Source organism: Taudactylus pleione, unplaced genomic scaffold (genome assembly GCF_031769625.1).
Source record: "Taudactylus pleione unplaced genomic scaffold, aTauple2 ptg000129l, whole genome shotgun sequence".
Classification (NCBI taxonomy): Eukaryota; Metazoa; Chordata; class Amphibia; order Anura; family Myobatrachidae; genus Taudactylus; species Taudactylus pleione.
The window spans coordinates 10,285,092-10,309,584 of record NW_028284531.1 but is presented as its reverse complement, the minus strand read 5'-3'; the positions used below and the strand labels follow the sequence as shown (position 1 = coordinate 10,309,584).

Genomic DNA, 24,493 nt, shown 5'->3' with positions numbered 1-24,493 from the left:
GATCTGCGTCTCTCATCCCCATGCATTACTTGCTCCCATTCACGGTTACAGGACTTTCTTCGCGCTGCACCCACTCTATGGAATGAACTACCTCGCACAATAAGACTTTCCTCTAGTCTCCAATCCTTCAAGTGATCCCTGAAAACTCACCTCTTCAGGCAAGCTTATCAGATTCCAGAACCTCCCACATAACCTTCATAGCTTCCATATCTAATTACATCCCATTTTTACAGTCCACACACAATCTCACACATTGTCTCTCTCTCACATCCTCATGACATTTGGTCGACATTCCTGTGTGACTGGATCATGCAGCCAACCAAGAAACTGTGCATTCTGGCTGGACCAAAATGCAATATATAGCACCTATCCTTGTGTATCAATGCCTATTTCCCTATAGATTGTAAGCTTGCGAGCAGGGCCTTCCTACCTATATATCTGTCTGTTATTACCCAGTTTTGTTCTATTAATGTTTATAATTGTAAAGCGCAACGGAATATGCTGCGCTATATAAGAAACGGTTAATAAATAAATAATAAATAAATAAAATTCTTGCATATATTGATAATATGGCCACTACGGGCATGGCGTTATTGGAGCCTATGGTGTTCGTACAAGCATATACTGTACATACACTTAAAGCTCCTGAGATTTTCTTTTTACTTTTATGCCCCTAAATTTTTAAAACACACATCATCTAGTTATACAAGTACAGTAGAGATGGTAATTAAATATTATTTAAAGCCTAACAGCTTGATTTATATGAAATCATGTTTACGCAGATTGAGCGATTTTTAGCCATTGCGCATGCGTGTAAGCCGCACTGCGGATGCACAGCAATTGTTTTGTGACTACACTCCCACAAAGGAATCACTCACAAAGTGAGTGACAGGTAGTCAGCGTTTGGGGGAGGTAACGGGGAGGCTAGAGAAACGCAGGCGTGTCAGGTCCATTTAAATGATAAAGTGTTTTCTGGGCGTGCAATTAATAAATTAGTCACTTAGTTCTTGCTCGCAGCAGGAGAGCCCCCTGCGTGTCTGGAGACCCGCTGTGTCTGTGACAGCTTAGACTTATTAGGAAGGCTGGTGGGCGTCTGATCTGCATTGATATTACCGATGTTTACGCTGTTGTACATCGTCAGACAGATATGAGAAGGCAGTAGTGGGCGTCCCTATGCTCGGGGATACTTTGGATATGCATCGCAGCTGCTGTGGCATTGTCGTGCGGATCTGAATCAGGCCCAAAAGGCACCTACGCAAATACAAGACTTTTTTCTTCTCAGAATGACATTATATAAAGGAGCTGAGCATTTTGCAGTACTTTCTCCATTTACTCTGGTGGTTTTTCTACCCGCAAAGGGCTTGATTTTACCACACCCTCTAATATGTAAATGTAAAGTTAATATAATGTGATTTTACTTCAGAGGTACGTCTTGTGTCACCTAGCAAGGAGGTTTTTTACATTTTTTGCTGAGTTGTCTAAATGTCACAGATTATGGAGGAATATTCTTTCCCCCTTAATCTGTGGCATTTAATTAGCCACAATAATTTTTCGTGCGGTAAAAACGGGACAATATTTTTTGGGGGCAATTCAATTACCCTCTGTTTCTACCACACGAAAAATGTCCCGTTTTCGAGCGAAAACACATAGGATCCGGGATAAGTTCCCAGATCCATGTGTTTTCGCGATCACGGCCGCAATAAAACGGCACTTACCGGGAATTTTGCTTCACTTGCCTCCGGGCAGGTGAAAAAGATCCCCGATGGCGCCAGCTTCCTGTCATCAGCCCAGCACACGCTGCTCTGTGCTGGGCTGCAGTGGGTTGAAAGAGACTGCTGACACTGATCGCGGCCCCCCTGGGTCTATCCCTGGCTGAGGTGCTGACAAATCCTCCCTCTTTAGTGTTGCCACGCTTCCCCGATAAGGCCCCCGATAAGGGAAACAATTAGATGGCGATAAAGTACCGCGTCTAATTGAATACCCCCCTATGGCCTATTGCACCACCCCATGGTGCTAAAAACGGGGAATTTCTTTAACAGAATGGACTAGTGAGACCCCTCCACAGGTGTTACGCATATTCAAATATTGAACACAATTAATCAAAGCACCTCCTTTTATAATTCATTGTTTGGGAGACCTCTGTACATTATATCTATATATACTGTACATATATATATTAGGGATGTGCGCCGGACTATTTTTGGCGGATTTGGATTTGGTTCTAATTCGTCGTCCGGCTTTGGATTTGCCAAATTGCGGTGACTGGCTTTGGATTTTTTACAAAAATTGACAAAAAAGCTAAAATCACATAAATTGGGCTTTTTTTTCTTCCTAGAGCATTATTTACGTCAATTATTTACCTTATTTCCAGTCATTTACTGTCAATTTAGACCACCTCATAGCTTATAATATTGTTTTCATCATTATTGGCCAAAGGTTGCAGTGAGCTGACTGGTTACTAAGCGACAGAGTAGCGAAACAGACACCACAGTTTAAAGCACATCTATGAAACATTACCACAAGCAGTGGCAGGAATGAAAGGTAGTGCAAGATGGAATTGTCCTTGGGCCCCCTCACCCACACAGTGGGGTACGGCCAGCAAAGTCACAGTACTTGTTTACACAGTGGGCTACGGCCCAAGGAGTCACAGTGCACAATCTTATTCACATTACACCGCACATAGGGCCTATTTCAGACCCGCTTGCGTGTGCTGAGCGCTCGCAAGCGGGTCGATGTTGGCCCAGTGCGCATGCGCACGATGGATCCGGCTCAGTCGTGCGCATGCGCGAGACCCGGATAGTGACCGTCAAGCCGGCGCTATGGGTCTCGCTACAAAGGGGGCGTGCTGTCGATGGTGAGTGACAGCACGCCCCCTTTGGTGGGCGTGCCGGGGGCGTGGCTGCCCAGACGGAGGGAACGCCTACTGTCTGGGGCCGGCCCCACTGACATCACAAGTGATGTCAGTGGGAGTGCTCTCGGCTCTAATAGAGCCGAAAGCACTCCAGGGCCTGCGGCAACAAGACCCTACCACAAGGGTCTCGTCGCAAGCCCGATGGTCACGATGGTCTTGACGTTCCTTCAGGAACGCCTCCTTTTGTCCAGCCCCCCCCACAAAACAGGGCGAGCTATCAATCTACATAGACAGCCGCCCCGTTTGTAGCGAGCCCCGGAGCGAGTGAATTTGTCACTCGCTCCTGGGCTTGTGCTGCGGGTGCGCAGGTCCTCACCATCGACCCACTTGCGAGCGCATAGCACTTGAGAGCGAGTCTGAATAAGGGCCATAGTGCCCCTGATTCACATTACACCATAAAGTAGTGTCTCTTATTTATGTTACGACACACAGTAATGCCCCTTTTACACAATGTCCACATTAGTGACCCTTATACACAAAGCCCACAGTAGTAATGCCCCTTATAAAATGCCCACAGCAATAGTGTCCCTTACACAATGCTCTCAGTAGTAGTGCCCCCTATACAGTGCCCTCAGTAGTAGTGCCCCCAGTAGTATACCCCCACTAGTAGTGCCACCAGTAGTATGTCCCTATTAGTAGTGCCTCTAGTAGTATGCCTCCAGTAGTATATCATTAGTAGCACTCCCAGTAGTATGCTCCCATTAGAAGTGCCCCCATTAGTAGTTCCCTATTAGTAGTATGCCCCCATTTAAAGTGCCCCCAGTAGTAGTGTGCCCCTAGTAGTATGCTCCCATTAGAAGTGCCCCCAGTAGTTTTGCCCAAAGTAGTATGCCCACAGTAGCACCACCCCTTACACACAAAGAAAAAATAAAACTTACCTGAATCCCCGCTCCTGCCCTGACCGCAGCTATCCTCTCATTCTCTGCATTATGGGAGAGACATTATGACGTCTCTCCCATCCCCCGCAGCGGGGGGGGGGGGGGAGGGAGAGCGGGAAGGAAGAGCTCATGAGTGAGCTGCAGCCGACTCCCTACGTGGACGCAGCAGCCAATGAGAGTCTGTCTGTCTCATTGGCTGCTATAACAAACACACAACCGCCACTGGCGGCTGTGTGGAGGGTGGGCCCTGACGTCAGATTCTATTGCGAGGATCCGACGTCAGGAGGCTGCCGTTCGGCCTTGAAGTGGGATCCAAGGCAGGCGGGGAACACCGCAAGATTAGAAATTATATGTTGTACAACCAAAGAAGGATATCCTAATTATACAACTTATTACTGAAAATTTGTTAGAACAGGAAGGGCCATAAAACAAATTAGCTTAAACACACATACTTCTTTCAGTGAAGTCAAAAGGAAAGGGGCTTTGCTTGAAAGACTGCTTAAAAAGTGTTCAAATGGTATTAGGAAATGTCAATTCCTGGAGCTCAGTTGTCTACTGATGAATTGTCCATACCGTCTGACCTTGCACAGGCAACAAAATACAAAAGTGTATGTAAGTGTGCTATGTTTCTGTTTTTATGCCCAATTTATTTTAAATAAACTTTTGCATATTTATGTATGTTTATTTGTTTATATACAATGAGGATTGTGACTATTCTTGTCATATTAAACTGTCATAAAGACTGTTCTGTCTTTGTGTTCTTAAAGATTCCATATGTCTCGTAGACCTAGTATTGAAGCACTACATTTAAGACATGATTATTTGGTCTACAATATATATTTCAGATTTTTTGACTGGCATGCTTTGTACAAATCCTCCTCCTGAATAAAATAATGATACACTTACATCCAATCATTACCAACTGGTAAACATTCTTGAACTTACTGGGATTAAGTTGTTATTGTATTTTGGCACAGGTCAGGAAGTAACTAAGAAGTGTCAGTTCTTAAACTACTAAATCTTTGTGGTGGCAGAACTGGATGTTTAATAGTAAGTGTGAAATATAACCATGGGGTCATTATTAGACAGACCAGGTAGTTTTGTTTTTATTAACTTTTTCACACCAACATATTACGCAATCTTGTCTTATCTTGACATGCACTTTGTTAGGCTTTGTGATTTATACATGTCTAGCTATCTACACATATAGCTGATTTAGGGGGAGATTTAATAAAGCTTGGAGAGAGATAAAATTGGAGGTAAATAGCACCAATCAATCAGCTCCTAACTGACACTTTACAGGCTGTGTTTGAAAAATGACAGTTAGGAGCTGATTGGTTGGTGCTATTTACCTCAATTTTATCTCTCTCCAAGCTTTATTAAATCTCCGCCTTAGAATGTAAAGATGCCCAGGTTGTTTATGAATGAAGATGCTTCTACACACTTGCATTTCCTTTTCTTTATTTTAAAATTCATGCATATTATATTATATACTGTATGCAGCCTACATTCTAGATGTGTCAGGAGCAAAAATGTAACAATCATATAAATCACTTGAAACCTAACTTAGGGGACAATTAAATTAAATGCGATTATGAATAGTGCCAGGAATGAGTTCCTGGAGCTATTCAATTGGCCGCGCTATTAACCCGCGACTAGAGGATTTCTTCTTGCACACTCCTGAGGTGCGAGCAGAAATCCAACTAAACTAGTGCAGCAATGCTAGTAGTGGGCTTAGTGCCTGAGCTAGCAGCATTGCGGCCTAAACACCTGGCATTAGGTGCTGTAAACGGCATTTCCCGACTTAGTGCAGCGTGCACGGGGGACAATTGATAAGCACCATGCACTCATTCCCGGCTATTCATCATCACATTTAATTGAATTGCCATCTTAGGTTTGTGTAAAATGTATATCTTACAGCGAATGCATTTCCTGATTTGTGTAACTTATGTCTGTATGCCCTTCCTGCACTGTATCTACCCATTAACACCCCTGAATCGTCTCTCCAAGCTCGAGATGCTGCAGGTGCTAGATAGGTGCAATTTAAAATTCTGCATTGTTTCTTATTTGTGATTGAATTTGTATACAACCTTGTGCATTGAATACAGTCCTGTATTTAGGGCAATTTTAATTCTCATTTAGCAGCTACGTAAATATCAAAACTGCCAAGATTTAAAGATAAATCAATTTTGTTAGCAACATGACAACAGGTCAAGACTTGATCTGCTGTCATATTGATTTCAAAATTGATAAAAGGCAATATAATAAATCATCATCTGAAGGTTTAAATCCCCTTTAAAAGCTGTGTAACTGTTATTCAGAATTCCTTTACAGATGTGTCCTAACACATCTAATCTCAATACACCACGCAGTGCGACTTGCCTGGCGTGAGTGAGCCGCCAGCTCTGATGCTACTTTGCTAGCATCTGGCTTTTGTTTGCCGAAAATGCGCCTTTTTTTTTTGCCAAAAAATGTTTCTTAGTCGCAGTATAACGAGACTAGGACACACCAGCAGACTGCTGATTAATTTGATATGTGACAATTGTATACCTGCGTGCACCTGAATTTGTATATGAACCACAATGGAACTTGGAATGAAAAAAGCTACTGCTGCTACATTGTATACAGATTCAGAGAATCAGTCGCACACAGATATATAATTGTCAAATATCTAATTAATCAGCACAGTCTGCGGGTGCGTCCTAGTAGTAACGCATTACGACCTAGATGCATTTTTTGAGAAAAAAAAAGGTCACCTGTCGCTAGCAGAGTCTCACGGAACCTAGCGCGCTGAGAGGGGCTTTTTACCGCGACTGCAGCAAAGATGTGTAAGGACACATCTGTACATCAATACCCTCACTGACTGATTTACTGGCATTTCTGTGAATGGGATCTGTATATAACTTACCAATCCTCGGAATATACAAAAGACTGTGGCAACAATGAGATACACAGCCAACAGGAGGTCAGATGGTCTCTTTAGTATGTTTTTTTGTTGAATATTTTGTATGACCTGCAGAAAAAAATAGAAATTAAAATTACATTAAACTTGGAAACAAGAAGAAAAAAAATCTCTTGTTGCAGAATAATAGAAATGAATTCCTTTTGTATCTATAAGGTTTCTTCTTATTATTTTGTAATTAATACAAAAGGTCGGGTGTTGTAAAATGATTCTTGAATGCTTAAACTTTAGCAAACCATCACCAGATACATAGTATAACAAAAGCAGTAAAAAGATCTGAAGTATGCAGACTGTTCCAAGGATCAATACAATTGCTGCACACTATAAATAACTTAGTGAACACTATGACAGAGCTAACAGGATATGCGGCTTGCACATGAAAGATTCCCATTATGATTCTTGGCAATAGCATAATGCTAAACAGCTTTCAGTCATACACTGGAGGCGACGATAATGCTTACCCATTGTGATGGGTTTATGACGTAAGTATACATCTTACTAGTTTTCCTCTGACATATTGCACATTTATACTGTATGTGAACAAATATATCTATTCAATGTTGCCAAGGAAAACTAATCAGACATTAAATACAGTTGTACTTCTCTAGTTGTAGGTTACAAGTTATTACTTCACAGCAGGGCCGTAACTAGGGTAGTGCGACCAGTGCCATGGCACAGGGCACCACAGGAGATGGGGCGCTGTTTGGGCCTGTCAACTTTCTATTAATTATCATTCTCACTTGTAGCTTCCTCTTATTTTATCCCCAGCATCTTCTTGCCACCCCTATCTCTTCCCTGGCCCTTCCCAATGAGGCCATGTCCCTTTTTCGGGTGCGTTATGTCCCTATTTGAAATATAGGGGGGGGTGGGAGGGCACCAATGCTCTTTCTGGCACAGGGCACCAAAAAGTCTAGTTACGGCTCTGCTTCACAGTAGTGAAAAAGTAAAGACAACAGTTTGAAATACATTCATCTGTCAATACAGTATATTAATCTATTTACCGATAATCAGAAAATAATCCATAAATTGCTAGGTGAATTATGCTATATTTCTGTGAATGTTTGTCCCATGGGGCTAAAATTACTATGCAGCGATTTATGTTTTAATTAGAATGCCTAATTGGGAGTATTTCTTAAGCAGCGTTTTTGGTGTCTGTACTGAATCCGCTGTTGATCCTGGCCAGATTCTAAAGGGCAACCCACAGTTGCGTGTTATATTTGGCGACGATATCTATTGAAACCACTGTGGAATATAAATTAAACTATAGACAGGCACTGCACAGAACACTATGATCTGTGCAGTCTTTGTTAAGTTCAAAAGCATAGAAATAGTTACAAAGAAACAAAAAAAAACTGTGGGGTGCCCCCTCAAGTGAATAATCAGACCGTTAAGCCTAGTCTGGTAGTATAACATGGGGGAATGGCATGAGGTTCCCCTATTATCCAATAACCAGCACCAAACTGATATCGCCTGGTGGATAACGCTATGGCAGGGAGACAGCCAGTGGGTGGTCCCCCTGCCATAACATTAACCAGCCCCAAACTGGTCAGCCCAGCTTTAGCCAAACTTGCCAGCTACAGGCAGTTCTATTGTTTTGGCAGGTTTGCTGGCGGATATATGGTGGTTTTCTAAACCGCTGCTTCATAAATCCGGGGTATCTGTTATATTCTTCTATGGTCTAAAAAATTGATGGTTCTTTGATATTCAATTCTGTTCTATTCTAAAGTATGCTTTCTCATTGGATTTAGCTTTAGTAAATTGGTGGATTGTAAAACCACCACAAAACTGCCAGGAATTGCAATCTGCAGTTTAGTAAATTTACCCCATTGTATTTGTATAAATGGACTGCTCTTATAGATGAAATATAAGCTGTAACAATATTTGTTACCCCCTTTGCTTGGTGTCTTTTATATGGTAAAAAAAATGGTCATCATTCAGTTTCCCTTGGATGAACAGGGCATCTTTAATTTTCGTATTTTTTAAATAAAAATGATTCATTTTGGGGAAGGACTTACAGTTCTCTTTAATTAAACTGCTTTCCCAGCTAGCATTTACTTAGGACAGCCAGCATGATTTCTTCCATATGACTTTTATACACTTTATTGTATAGTATAGTTAGCACACGCAAAGCTTCATATTGTGATGTTCAGTCACAATAGAGCTATATTTTTAATATAATCTCATCTCTTTATTTACAAATGGGATAATGTATCCTGGATTGAAGATTGTAAGAATAGAAATTACAGAGGAGTTCCATATGCATACAAAATATAAGGCCGTAGATGGATTATTTCTTTAAAAGTCATGAACTTTGCCAAATTCTGTCTATAAATCCCTTTAAACAATATTTATTCCAGATGCGGTTCTTAGCAACTAATATTGCAGACAACTAAAGTAAGTTCAAAGCCTGGACTAGGGATTTTTTGTCTATGCCAATTAGTATAGGCCGGCATGGCAGAAATAATGCACAAAGGAAATGTAAAGTCTGTTTGAAATTAGAAGATATGTGAATATAGCCAAATAAAATATCTATAATTGAAGTACAATAAATCACAGTTAAAATATATTACCTTTATAGATGGGTTGTGAATTACAGATGGCTGTTTGTAGATCCTGAATCCAGCCCACAATGGGAGGCAAATATATGGTAAGTTCAAGAAAAATGCAGGACATATTCGTTTTCCATATTTACCTATTAAAGAAAAGCTATAGATGTTTTAAAGAGTATTGCATAATGCTTATGATATATATTCATGAGTATTTTACAGGTTATGTGTTAAACAATATCGTTACGGTTCATATCGTAACGATATATCTGTCTGTGTGTACGCACCTTAAGCTTATACAGAGTTCTTTGTTCACATATAAAAATATTATATGGAGTTAAGAACTAAACATTAAGAAAATAAACTGGCCGGTAGGTCATTCATTGCTGTGGTAAATCAAATGCCAAATCCTGCACAGTACAAACATTATTATAGAGTGTTCTGAACAATCTGCATTAAATGCTTTTACTAGTTCTATTATTGGTAGTCAGTATATAATCCATTAGAATATATTTACTCTGCCTTTAAAAGCATATGAAGTAGTTAAACCTCAATTACCTGCAGATGTACTGTGTAAGAAGGGAGTGTAAGTTTAAACAGATGAGTGAACATTAATGCGTTTACAGTGTCATGTTACTTACCCACAATGCTTCCAGGAATAAACACAATCATACTCATTATAATGGATCCCACCCAGTAGAGGCCGATCATCCTGTAGTTCTGACTGACAGACAGAAGAAAGCTATAAGAAGCAGCAACATTCCTTTGAAATGCATATAGCAATTATAAAGTCATTTTTTTCACAAATAGTGTATAGAAATATTACTTATTCAAATACACAGACAAACATCCTTCCGCAGTCTGCATACAAATAATAAGCCTTCACAGAGGTGCATATTTAGAACACTCAACTCTTCTCCCAGTCTGCAAATGTAACATCTTTTAAAAGATTCTGCCACATATGCACAAGAGATTAAGATCATTTTCATGTATTTGCTGAAGAGTTGGAAGTAAATTGGGCATAAATTACTCAAAAAGTGTATTGTCACCCATATGCAGGGCTGTACATCTCTGCGTTGGTAGCATATGAGGATGGTTTACTACTACCGTATCTATCATCAATGCATACTGTACTAGCACCTGTCCTATACGAAAAGTAATAGATATTCATCCTAACAAATGTACCTCCATTTATTTGCTGCTCTGCATGGCCTGCATTTGCATGAACATGCCTTCACTGAGCTTTAACAATGTAAAGAAATGACGCTTCCCACAGCAGTTCTGTTTCTTTGGTCGTAAAGGTTGATGCGTACGACTATGCAAGTCAAATTCCCACAAGATATGCTACACAAACAGGTGTACCTTAAACTCTGAATCAGACCCATTTTCGCTAACCTATCTAATTGTGATCTGCAGGTTTCTTGACATGCATAAATTACTTGCTGTGAATGATTACTTCAGAATAGCTATTGTGTGCGCCCAAGATGGCTGCCTCACCCTCCGCAATAATGTAAAGTGGTTTAAGTCCTATTGGCAAAAATAATCTATTTAAATAAAGAGCAATAATAATAATTATCTATAGGGTACATTTAAAAGATTGTTACATGTGCTCTGAAATCCCTCTCTCACAAGCCGCTGTAGCGCCTTGTTTGACATCAGTGCTCCCGATGGCTTTCTCGTGTCTGTTGCCAGGAGACGAGGACGCCGGGCGGCTACTCCATTAGATCCTCCTACCTGACTGCTCCGATTAGATCCTCTTCCTTTTTCATCACTGCTGGTTCTCTGCTCTGATGCCGGCTATAGCGTTCAGTACGTGTCTTCCGGTTCCGGTGTAAGGAATTCATCCTTGTGTATGCTCCAGCTCCTCCTGTCCAGCATGTATCTCAGCAGTCTCAGCCGCACGTCAGCGTCTGAGTGGATTATCTGTTACTAATATCTCATCCGTATCAGCCGCACATAAGTGTCTGAGTGGACCACCTGCTACTAACATCTCAGCAGTCTCAGCCACACGTCAGCGTCTGAGTGGATTCTCTGTTATTTACATCATGGCAGTCTCTGTCGCACTGCGGCATCTGAACAAACTCTTGTACTTTATATCCCTGCTGTTTCAGCCCTCAAGGCTGCAACCAGCCAAGTACACATCAGCCCTCAAGGCTGCAACCAGCCAAGTACACATCAGCCCTCAAGACTGAAACCAGCCAAGTATACATCAGCCCTCAAGGCTGTAACCAGCCAAGTACACATCAGCCCTCAAGACTGCAACCAGCCAAGTATACATCAGCCCTCAAAGCTGCAACCAGCCAAGTACGCATCAGCCCTCAAGGCTGCAACTCGGCTCCAAGGCCACACTTCGGCCAAGTTCACATCAGCCTCAAGGCTGCAACTCAGCCCAAGGTCGCACCTCAGCCAAGTACCCATCAGTCCGCAGGACTACAACTTGGCCATAGGACCGCACCTTTATCTAGCACTCATTTGGTCTCCTGGGATTCATTACTACCTCTAAACCGTGTGAATCTTCCCAGAGATTCTTAACACCCTCTCTCTGTTCACTGCAATCAAATTTTTTTGAAAGCGTCCAAAACTACTTTTGGGGCCCAGGCTCTTTTCCTGCATATTTTATCCTCTTTTTCCCCTAGAAATTAACCAAAAAAGGCAAATATGTTATTCTATTATTACAGTCATAACAATGCACATAGACTACTTTACTGTGCATTTCCTACCTATAGTTATTGTCTAGTTTTAGCAATGTAGTTTGCTGCAGGATTTATTGCTTTTTTTTTAAAATGAATCTATGGTGACAGGCGCATTTTGGTGGTTTATGTGCAATAAAATATATGTAAAAAGGAAATAAATAGGAAGGGTAAAGAATGCATACAAAGTTTACAAACGCATCATACAAAAAGCACAATAACTGCATTTTTTATCAAAATGTATAATAAATGGAAGTAAAAAAATATGCATATTAACATGTCATTTCTAAATATCTAAAGGAAAGCACCCATGTATACATATCCTTAGTTTTTTACTTTGTTGCAACAATGTTGTAATGCAAATGAACAAAACTAGTTAAAACATACATATATAACGCTCAAAATTGCAGCTAGGTATATCTAAAGAGAGAACCCATTGTTCCAAATGACCCCCTCCTTTTTGCAATGTTATACTTGTTAGGTATAGCAGCGGTTTTCCAAATGATGCTTTCGCTTCAAAATAGCACTTCCATTAGTCATTAATAGAATACCATTATAATGTGTAAATTTAGTAATGGTACTGTATAATACCATAGCGTCAATCCAATTAGGTGTGAAGGGGTGAATTGCCATTAGAACGGCATAGAAACACCGGCAATGACAGGAAATTCGTCCCCCCTCGTGGCCCGATCTCAGCTTAGATTGTCAAATTGAGATGTGCGAGTCCGGAGGTACCGTATGTGCATTATACAGTCGCACTTACTCGCACCGAATTGAATTGACCCCTATAAATTACATTTAATTAATAAATCTGGACATTGCCCAGGCTTGTCCCCTTCCCCTCACCCCCAAAATATCACAACTAAAAATTTGTTTAATTTCAATACAATTTTTTGTTTACATTAATCATTTTGTAATATAGTTGCTTATCTAACGTGAAAACCACTTACTCCCAAGCGATCGCTGCCACCATAAGTAAATACATCAGGTAATGTGCAGTGCCGTCCCAGTAACAGATCATGTGACCATGCGCTGTGTTCAGGCACGGTTCAGCCTGAAGAAAATACATTAGGTAAATTAGTATTTATATATAACAAATGTACTTGATATTATCTCATTGCAGCCTCACTTGATTGCAAATATTGAGGATTATTAAGAATCCAAATTTGTTTTATGTTACACATACAGTATATAAGAGCATTGTGAATTGGAGGTCATGTAAGCATGGGGGATCATATGTATTTCCGCTGCTATTATAGATTATTAAAGTGCACTCATTGCCTGTGCAAATGGGAGCAATTGTGTGTGTATAAGAATACATCTCTGACAACATGTGCTATTGCTAGGGACCGAACCTATAAATTCACGAGTAAGCTGCCCCTGCCCTGAGGTTATTAATATTATTATTATGCTTTATTTATATGTCGTCACAAGGGGTCCACAGCGTCTTACAAGGTACAACAACAGAAGAGTGTGAACAAAAAACACAGGAATGAAAATTACATACAATACAGAACATTGCAGAACATGGACAGCAGAGATTCACATATCATGGCAAGTGCCCACCAGCTGTTTAAGATGCCCACTGGTAGCTTTCTTCAGTGGCAAATTTTAATTTTTCATAATCACACAGTTTATGGTTGGGAGTACTATCAATACACTCATTACTATCACATTTTTAAACAATGAAATAAAATTAAATACATTTTTACAAGTAAACATTTATACAAAATATAACATTTGCTGTTGAAAATATGTATGGTTCAAACAAGTGTTAATATGTCTTTTAATTCATCTATAATCTAAACTGAATTCTTTCCATTCTCTATTTATAAGTAAAATCAAAGTAAATTAAATCATAAAGTGACTAAGATTTATTTTCTAGATCAATGAGCTTAACAATAAAAGCTGGAAGGAGGATTAAATATTTTCCTCTGAAATAACAAAGAATTGGCTTTGTATCCAACCACCATACAGCATATGATGCAGTAATTGAGATTTGTTGTTGGGCAAAATATTAAAATCAGCTTCAAGCTGTGGCCACAGAACCTGTCCCCAACCCCCCGCAAAATAACCTGAATTTTACACGTGCTTTGAGGGTCCGGAAATCATTGCCCATACTGACAGTACAGTAGCATGACTTTTAGCAAGGTTCAGTGATATGGAAAAGCACATGTGTATGTCCATCGACACCAATGTAATAAAAACATTCAAATCTATACATGTTGTGACACATACTAACTCAATCATAAGAGTAGGAGTGTAGCTAGGCACGATTTGAGATGAAAAATATACAAATTCAAATAAGTGAATTGGTTAGTTCAAAAGTGGGTATTTCTACCATTACTTGTGGTATATGATCAGGGCGACGTGCCACCGCACAGGGCACCGCAGGGCAGGGTGCGCTGTTTGGGCCTGTCAAATTTCTGTTTATAATCATTTTCACTAGTAGCACTCTTCTTTTTTTATCCCCGGCTTCTCCTGGCTGCCCCTATCTCCTCACTGGCCAACTCCCACTCCATCTGGCCACCTCCCCAAGCACCATAGTCACATGCTCTTATATTTAACACACATTTCATAATACTGTCATACCCGGCACTTGAATCTACCACCTCTCACATAGCACCTTACCCATGGAGCTATCTGCCCCACAATTTCTACTGGTGAGTCCAGATGACATTGCAAGATACATACATGGACCTCTCCGCCACTGATATTTGCTGCGATAATACTATAAATAGCACTGTTTCTTTACCGTCAGTCGTTGATCTACACTGCTGGCTCCAGGCTTGTGTATGGCTGTTCTGATGGACAAATCCTGCTGCAGGTGCAGCTTCAGCTCTCTCCTACATCTCGGAGGCATAACAATAGCCCCTGCAAACAATGCGGTAGCTTGAGGGCGCAGTGGCTTGGGGGGGTGCGATGGCTTGGGGCTGCAGATTTCATGCGGACTAGCTGTCCGCATGGAATCTGCTGAAAATGTCTCTCCAAATATGTCTGCCACCTAGGAGGAGACAGATGCTGGCGGTCCTACTGGACCTCTAAAGTCTGTCAGGGCAGCACATAGCATTAACTGGAAGTGCCAGGAATGTTAGCACCGCCGGGAGAAGATGAACAAATGTGCATCTACCCCTGTGAAACTCCTGACAACTAGCATGAGATCTCTGACAAGGAGCATGAATCCCCTGGCAACGAGCATGAGACCCCTGACAACAAGCATGAAACCCCTGGCAATGGGCATATGGAACCCAGAGCATAAAACCCCTGACAACAAGCATGAGACTTCTGACAATGACCATGAATCTCCTGGCAACGAGCATGGAACCCCTGACAACGAGCATGAGACCCCTGATAACAAGCATGAAACCCGTGGCAACGAGCATTGAACCCCTGACAACGAGCAGGTAATTTAAAAGTAATTAGAAGCCTTACTGTGAGGCATACAATAGTGTCAGGGGTAAAAATATATGTTGCATAATGTGTAATGGGCATTACAGTGTGTGGCATAATGTGTACTGGGCATTACAGTATGCGGCATGAGTAATGGGCATTACAGTGAGTACCATATTGTGAAATGGGCATTACGGTGTGTGGCATAATGTGCAATGGGCATTACGGTGTGTGGAATAATGTGTAATGGGCATTACGGTTTGTGACATAATGTGTAATGGGCATTATGGTGTGTGACATAATGTGTAATGAGCATTACAGAGTGTGGCATAATATGTAAGGGGCATTACAGAGTGTGGCATAATGTGTAAAGGGCATTACTATAAGGAGGAAAAATGACAAATAATGTAAACTGTCTATGGGGGGTGGGGGTGCATTTTTAACTCTGCACTGAGAGCCAAACTGCCTGGAAAGAAACAGCCCTGTATTAGTTTTACTAAAATGCCATGGGGGAAGGGGGGGCTCTAGAAACTTTTTTGGCAGGGGGGGCAAAATTTATAGTTACGCCACTGCTACATCTAGAGCTGGTGAGTTATACTGCATAATTATTGTGTATCATCACTGCAGCCATTGGATTCACACTGTATTTGGCAATAATACCTGGATATCAGTGGTATAACGGGATCGGTACCCCTTCATCATTGTACAGGACAAATCATGCCCCTTCCCCATGAGGCCATGCCCCTTTTTGGGGGCGTGTGTTTTATGTCCCTATTTAAAAAATATGGAGGGGGGTGCCAATGCTCTTTCTGGCCCAGGGCACCAAAAGTCGGCTCTGCATATGATCTGGCATTACTATCACTATCACTCTTGGCATGATATGGCATAATATGAAGGTATGCTTAATGGAGGTAGGCAATTTGACACTTTGCTGCAGGCAGCAGTAACGCTGGGACTCCCATGATCACTGGTCCTAACAGCTAAGGGGCCCTCATATTTTGTGTTTTCAGCAAGGCACATCAAGGGCACCTGCCAAGCAACATCATGCCTAAAAAAATTGTATTAAATTTATGTTCTCAAAATGAAACTTACTTTTACAATGGTGTACATTGATTTAGCTTGTTCAGTCTCTGCTGCAAGTGGCCAATGTAAAGTCTCTGATCTACTGACCTATTTCACCTGGGTAATATAAAAAATGGAAAGGTCTCGTACATGGCACTATATACAGAAGTCTACCGATAACTGCATCTTGCAGATAAAGATCCATAAGGCATAAGATCCCCTTTAGAATGTAAGCTCTCACAAGCAGGACCCTCTTGTGCTTCTCCTTACTTCATACTTGCCTACCCTCCCAATTCGGCCGGGAGCCTCCCAAAAATAGGGTGCCGCTTCCGGCCCCTCAGAAAGGCAGCCCCCCCATACAGTTATAAGAGAAACTCCTGCAACAGGGGAGGCCGATGATGCGATTTATGCTGAATTGGGTCATTTTGACCCCGCCCCCTGCTTCACTATGCAGGTAATCTCTGCATTGTGTAGCGGGGGTGGGGCCAAGATGACATGACCGTGTGGCCACGCCCCCTGCAATGCCGATCTGGCTGCCACCTCCCGGAAGGGGCAGCCAGAATGTCGGCAACCCTGCCTTACATATACTTTCATCTACTCCTTACTCCCCACTAGAGCAGCTATCACTTCGTTGCTTACGCCCTGCTGCTTGTTAGCTAATCGCTAATACAGCAATGTGTAAAAACCGTGTCCTTGTCCTGTATTGTATTGTAGTGTAAGTCACTGGTTTCTTGCTCACTTATTTGTTTATGTACTTTGTAAGGCGCAGCGGAACACTTCTGGTGCCATATAAATAAAGGATAATAATAATAGAAAGTATTAGTTAGGCAATTGTACATAGCTTGTGTAGTTATTATTACCTCCTTTAAATAAAGGCTCATGAATCCGTCAATTATTCCATCCTGTTCCAGTCCAATGATAAGCCCCACAACACTGGTAAAAGCAAACACGGCATATACTTGAATGGAAAAAGACAATAAATAATTAGCAAAATATAGACTTTTTCTGCCAATCTGTCCATAAGTCCAGAATATATGAATTCTCAACACTTCAATATACTGTTCACAAGAGATACTATAAAAGAAAATGCTATGGCACTATGAATTTAAAAGCACTTTCTACCATTTCTGAAACATGCAGTTAACTTTAAGGAGTATATTTATCATTAATCACCATTTTTCTGCACTAGCTGCTAATTCTCACATACAGTTTTTTTACATTTGTCTGTAAACATTTTGTGCATTATATTGTGCAGATAAATGTGCTGGCTTGCAAAACTAAGGGATATATTTACTTAACTTTCACTTATTTAAGTCTTAAATTACTCCTGACAATGAGGCAGTGATTACCAACCAGTGTATCAGAGTAATTTGTGTATCACAGGTCAACGGTGGATGGGTCACAAGAATTTTGGGGTGACTGGTAAATAGTCTCATCAAAACAGAAAAGTTAAACACGTTCAATGAAGGTGGTATGTGACACATGTCCTATCGCTAATGAAAGGGAATATCTTATTGTCTTGGCTTTTCACATTTTCCCATTATGTTTATTTTTGTCACAAAATGTTATGATCGATCTATCACAGAACAATTATTCTGAATCCAAAATTGCAGCAGGTGAATCCCAACATGGAAAATGTTAGGATCAAGCTGAAATAAATGAACATGGCAGGTACCTGCATCAAAACCACATTGACTGTTTGGGCAAAGTGAAGGTTATCGCAAAAAAACATGGAAAGGAAATCCCAGGTCCCAGCGCTAATGAGAAGTGTAATATATAAAAATGTAAACCACCAGCTGCACGTCAAATCTAACCAGATGCTCACTAGTCTATAAAATTCTAAACACAAAAACACAGAGACTGCACTCAGTGGAATACTATACAGTGTTATAAACAGTATACCTGTGTTCAGAAAAATAAATGTATATACTCTTGGCTTTTATATAAAATATTTAATACCATATAAACCACTTAACAGATGTGGTAGTATGGGATGCGAATGCAGCCAGCTGTGCTTCAGGTGACAAGGTGCGACCGTACCACCCTGCTGTGTTTTTGAAGAGGAAATTCTACACATGTACAGAACAGATCTCCTCCGACTCCCAGGACTATCCTGTGGACCCGGCAATTAGTGACCAGGTTTGCTGGAAAAATCAGTTGTCAGTGGTTCCCAAACCTTTTTAAATCACGGCGCACTAGAGTATCAGCACTGTTTTCTCGGCACCCCTAAGCTAAAAGTATGTTATTGAGAAATTCAGAAAATAATTTAGTAAAGTATTAAAGTGAAGTAAATTGTGCTGACCTGTCGTCCTTAGGTTTGGTTATATAGTGGTGGACAGGTTTGCGCTTCTGTTTGTCCACATATTTACATTGCATTGACCATAAATAATTTGATTTGGTGCTGGACCACCAACCTGAGGCACCCCTGCAAGTGGCCCAAGGCACCCCAGGGTGCCACGGCGCACAGTTTGGGAACCACTGAGTTAAGTGGTTAAATTAAAAAAATTATAATCATTATTAGGTATTAGTACTTAAAACTCTGCGTACTGGCTCTAATTAAATGTCAATAAGCAATAGAGACTCAGTTTGTCTAAAGGAACTCACCACCGTGTATGTTGTAATCCCTGCGTCCAGGAATAGAGAGAGGGCTATTTCACAACTGCCAGTTTTCACCGGCCAGCAAAAATCCGGGCCTTTTTTTGCCATGGATCACTTTTAATACAGCATGAAAACAGATGGGTCCTTTCAGGCAACACGGCACGGTCGCCGTGTTACTGCCGAGAATGTCCACTTACATGGACGGCTGCTGTCAATGGTTTCAGTGTTAAAGATGGGAAGAAAAAAAAATACACAAGGCAAAAGCAGCACACATGGCACAAAACCATTGTGTGTGAAAGGAAAATATGCCCGGATTTTTGCTGGCCTGTGAAACAGCTCATAGTGTCGGTGAGCGGTGCACTCAGCCGGGTGATGTTACAGAGCTCAGGCTGTATCGGGAGCTGCGGACCTCTCTGTGGGCCAGCACCGGCAGCTGATTCCCCAGGTGGTTGCAATATGTCACGTTAGTCCTTTAGCAGCCCCGTATCTCGTCTGCTGGAGTGACCGCTAGGCAGGCAATAAATTGCGGCAGCCGGAAATAGTGCTCGGTAGCTCACAGGGTAGTAAATGGGTAGGTAGGAAAGCAGCAAACGTCAATGCGTTAGTAACTTTCCAAGAGAACTTCTACTTCCTGGTCTGTCACTGGACCATCTGACTGTCATTGTGAGAAGAACCTATAACATTGGCTTGCATGGTATCCTTAGGAAAAGGGAAACCCTTCAGGAGGCAATACATTGCTCAGTGCTAACCTGATATTTAACAGCAGTTCTGTTAAAAGTCATATTACTTCACCTATCCATAACAGGAAGCTGAAAGATCATTTTTTTAGAGGTCGAAAAGCTGAGACGGGATGTAGTCAGGAAGCCGGCAGTCGAAATGCCTATCGCCGGCTTCCCGACAGTGAAAGCCCAGCATGGGACTAAAAATAGGCATCTAAATACCGACGCCTATCATTAGCCCCACGCCGGAATTCCGACGCCCAGCATACCGAACGTAGGGGGAGGTTAGGGTCAGACACCCCCGGGAGGGTTAGGTTTAGGGTGCGGGGAGGGGGGGTTAGGTTTAGGCACCCCTGGGGGAAGGTTAGGGTTAGGCACTAGGGGTGGAGGTTAGGGTTAGGCACCACTAAGGGAAGGTTAGGGGGGGAGAGGGGAAGGGATAGTCTACTTATCTCCCCTGTCGGGATCTTCATCCGCTGGGCTTAGGTCCGGCAGTGTTACATACCGATTCCGCTGAGACTATAGTCAATTGAATTGCTGTGATATCACTGGCCTTGTCTCTGTGTGTCACATCAATCAGTCCACACAGTTAATTTCTGCAGAGCAAGTTTACAAGCTTGTCAGTCAACATCTATACACTCTCTTATAGAAGGATATTACTCTCAGCATGGCAACCCACCACACAAGAGTAAAGTATAATTATTTATTACTCAACTCAATATACAATATTTGACGTAGATTAACGTACCCATTATTAACTTGAAGACAAGTTGAGGTTGGAAACGTATCTCTGCTATTGTAAAGTGCATCACTGTCTGTTCAAAATTAATTTCTTTCAATAAATTAAACAAAAGAATGAAACAGTGAGAGACCCTTCATCTCTATAACAGTACATAGTTTCATCACACAATTCTTATATATGCCCATACATACCATAAAACAAAGGATCTCTGGGTGGTTTCTGAATGACCAAGAGACGTGATAACAAGGCTATCAGCACTAAAATCACAGCACCAGCAATAGCAACCAGCCAGGAACTGGAAAATACAAATTATATGTTGATGGCCAGTTCAACTATAACATGGTCCTTAAATCAAGCTCTGCTGTGATTAGATTTTATGACTGTGATGTTGGACATTGCTTCAACCAAGGTTTTTAGATGTAGTTTGCACAAATGTAAAGATATTAACCTTTTTTCAATTGGTAAGCCTGGGATGCTATTGGTGAGTAAATTACATAGTTGTACAATACTAGCTGCAATTTGCTGGACACCCAAAGCTAATAAATGAAAACTACTTGTATAGTAGTAACTAATACATTAATAACTGTACTATTTTTTTTACTATTAGTCCGCTTAAATGTATTCAGGCAGAACACACTGAAGCTATACCCTTAAATGAACAGTGACACTGATTAATAGATTCAGGGTTTCATTAATTGACTTTGCTATTTGTCTACCAAGCCTTCCTGTGCCTACCTTTAAAGGAAGCAATATACGTCTGAAACCCTGAACACACTGGATGATGTGTGTACTGAGCGATGGTGGGTGCGGTGGGTCCAGCAGGGGTTCCGGCAACGATGAAAAACGGCGTTGGAGAGTGTGGCAGTACTGCATTCGGCAGCATGGCATTGCTAACGATATCCCCAGATTGGACTGCATGTACAGATGACTGGGGAGCGCACATCGTTCATCGGGAAGTGCATACACACTGGACGATTTGAACGATATATCGTTCAAAGATATTGTTATTGTTCAAATAAATCATCCAGTGTGTATGGGGCTTAAGTTTTTGCCATGTATTGTGTCCAGCTCTACACGAGTCCTATTATGTGCGCTTTATGTACAGCTGGCCTGACCCATCTACTCAAATAATGCTTAAACATGATGTTACATTTGTAATTATAATAGTAAAAATAATAATAAGCACATTGCTCATCAATGTTGCTTTGGCTCACCCTCCTCCCTCGTTAGTTATATGACCATATTAAGCTGGGCATACACGGCCAGATAAAATGTCTGTCAGACCGACAGACATTTTATCTGGCAGCCTGCCAGCCGCAGATATCCGCGCCATACACTGTGAGATTTCTCTCACAGTGTATCAGTCTGACATCTGCGCTCCGCCCCTGGGGAGGAGACATTTCCCTGTTCCTTCCATGGGAATTGTAGTGTGTATGGCCAGCTTAACTGACACAGTATAATGGCTTGTTACTTTTTTTAATCAAATTGGGAAATTAGGGGACAAAGATGAGATGTTTAATTTATGTTCTATTTAAATGTTGATTTTTCAATTACAATGGTTTTATTCCATGCTTACAGAGCATGACTCATCACTAAACATTAAATCAAAGCGGACTTTAGACTTGATCTCTACCTGGTAAAAAACACAGGCTTGTCTTGACCGTTTCGTGGGCGTGTCACATCCTGCGTCTATGATCCCGTGCGCAGTTAACATTGCTTCGGCGTCTCAGTTATGGCTGTCATTCTGAGTGACCATAGACTCAGTCAAGCAGTCGATGTTTGCCTGAGCTGCTTCTGATTCTGCGTATGTGTACGCAGTTGTAGACAGATACAACGGCTTAGGTGGGTGACTCAGTACAAGTCCCCATTACTATTGTATTACCATATTTTCACATCCACAGATGCGAAACTCGCAGGTGCGGCAGCATTAGCGCACAACCCTGAATCAGGCCCAGTATCGCTGTTTAACTTTGTAAGTCACAAACAATGTTATCCTATCTGCAACCCCGGCAGTGTATGGCATGAGTATGGTATTTCAGTTACTCCTCTGCATTAGTCAAATACATGAAGGAGACATCAATGGAAGTTGTGTATGTGATAATACCATATAATAAAACAGTATCTGTTTTATTTAGCAACAATATAACAAACTTCAATGAATATATTGATCAACATAGAAAGGTCTTGATAACAAGAGCACATAGAAACGTAAATGGGAACAGTATACTGTGCAATATGTACTGATTGCCACTTACCTATGAGCTGTAGACACATAGTTGAAGAGATAAGTGACAGGGATGGCTGTGAGAGACAATATAAAAACACCAGTAGCAGCAGGAGCGCTCATTATTAGGACTTCTGTCACCTTCAGGAAATATCCACTGATTCCAGCCCTTTGCTTAATCAGAAGGCACAGTTAGGATTTGGTGCACTTCATGTAATAGCTGTTATATGGCAATGCTGTTAGGGTACTCTGCACTGTGCATTGTACTGTAATCTTCACAGTTCTCTTCTTGATCCAGTGCTGGCTCTTCAGCTCACAAAAGGTTACACACAAGACCCCCAAGCCTCCCCTTGTTCTATGTAGTGACACAGCTGACTGCTGTTTTCAGAACTTCAGCTGATTCAGATTCCTACAGTGAGTGGCAGGCAAGCCAGTTCTAATACAACAGATCCAGCAAGCATTGATTTAGGCAAACTCAGAGCATACTGTATCAGCAGGTGTTAGAGAGTTGTGTGCAGTGCTTCAACAAGAAGCAGGCTTTTTCTATTTAATTTCCCTTCTTATTTCATTTTTAAATAGTTGGAAATGGATAATGGAAATGGATAATGGGACTGAAAGGGGGATGGGACTTGGACAATACAGCTGTCAAGGTTAGAGCCAGCACAGAAAATTAAAGTAGACATGCCAGAATGTCACACAAATGTAGGTTATACAATCCATCCATTTATACGACTTAAATCCAAGTTAACACCTCATGCTGTGTCTACAGCAAACCAGATGAACATTTCTGAGTCTGTTTCTAATGAATGGCCCAAAGCCAACTTAAAATTAACAAAAATGTATAATCTGTCCCAATACTGCATGACAAGACGTCAACCGATAATTCCGGTGGTGCAAAGAAGTTTTATTTCTTCTGTCTCCTATTTCTTCAAACGGTATAAACTCTTTTGCTAAAAACGGCTATTTCTTCAGTTGGAATATTACCAAGACTTCTGTATAACCATTGAATTATCTTTAATTTAAAGCTAAAACTTAATCCTTTCCACACCATTCTTTAGCACTGCTAGCGACTGCCAAGAAAAACTCACATTTTATGCTGCTAACCTCTGGAACTCCAGGTCTCAACACGACACAAGTTCAAATGTATTCTCTTCAAACCTAATCAGAAATCTTTCTTACATTATAACATTGTAGCACTTATTTCATTTTTATTTAATTCTGAGGAGCTCAATACACCAATATATTCAATATGGTTGACCTGTCATTCACTGGTTCGCTATCTATTCTGGCTGCCACAGTCTCATCCCCTGTGTCTCTCCAGTACATTCTCACAATGTTTTCTACAACTTCAAGCCCCCATGTGTCTCTCCAGTCTCATGCCTCCCGTGTCTTTCCAGCCTCCTGCCTACCACATCTCTCCACAGCCTTATGTGTCTCTCTAGCCTCTAGCAAAGTCTGCATCATGCACTGAGCTGAGTAGGCTGTGCTCAGCCTGTACTGTGATCGGAGCCTGTGTAATGCGTGTCAGTGACATGCTGTTATCGAGGAGCCGAGGAGGGAGAGAGCACAGAAGGCTCCCCGCACCCTGCTGCACATGCAGGACTGACGGCTGGGTGTCAGGCAGAAAGTGCTCTCAGTAGCTCCGACTATAGCAGCATCAGAGTGGCTGGGCAGTATTCTCTGGCTGTTACCCAGCTGCCTGTCACATCTATGCAGCTTGTGGCTGCACACTGAGCAGTGCTCCTTCTGTGACTGCTCTGCTGCAGGAGCA

At 41.5% G+C, this 24,493-nt stretch overlaps 1 protein-coding gene across 1 annotated transcript in view; it reads right to left on the bottom strand.

Annotated features, from left to right (window-relative positions):
* Positions 1 to 23,027, bottom strand: part of TM6SF1 (transmembrane 6 superfamily member 1) — a 31,643-nt gene extending 8,616 nt beyond the window's left edge. The window contains exons 1-7 of the mRNA XM_088472993.1: positions 22,754 to 23,027; positions 20,690 to 20,793; positions 17,300 to 17,397; positions 12,938 to 13,041; positions 9,939 to 10,021; positions 9,322 to 9,443; positions 6,698 to 6,802 (exon numbers count right to left, since the gene is read on the bottom strand). Of these exons, the coding sequence (XP_088329119.1) occupies positions 6,698 to 6,802; positions 9,322 to 9,443; positions 9,939 to 10,021; positions 12,938 to 13,041; positions 17,300 to 17,397; positions 20,690 to 20,793; positions 22,754 to 22,845 (708 nt within the window). The 5' untranslated portion in view covers positions 22,846 to 23,027. The remainder of the gene's footprint in view (positions 1 to 6,697; positions 6,803 to 9,321; positions 9,444 to 9,938; positions 10,022 to 12,937; positions 13,042 to 17,299; positions 17,398 to 20,689; positions 20,794 to 22,753) is intronic.
* Positions 23,028 to 24,493: the final 1,466 nt, after the last annotated feature.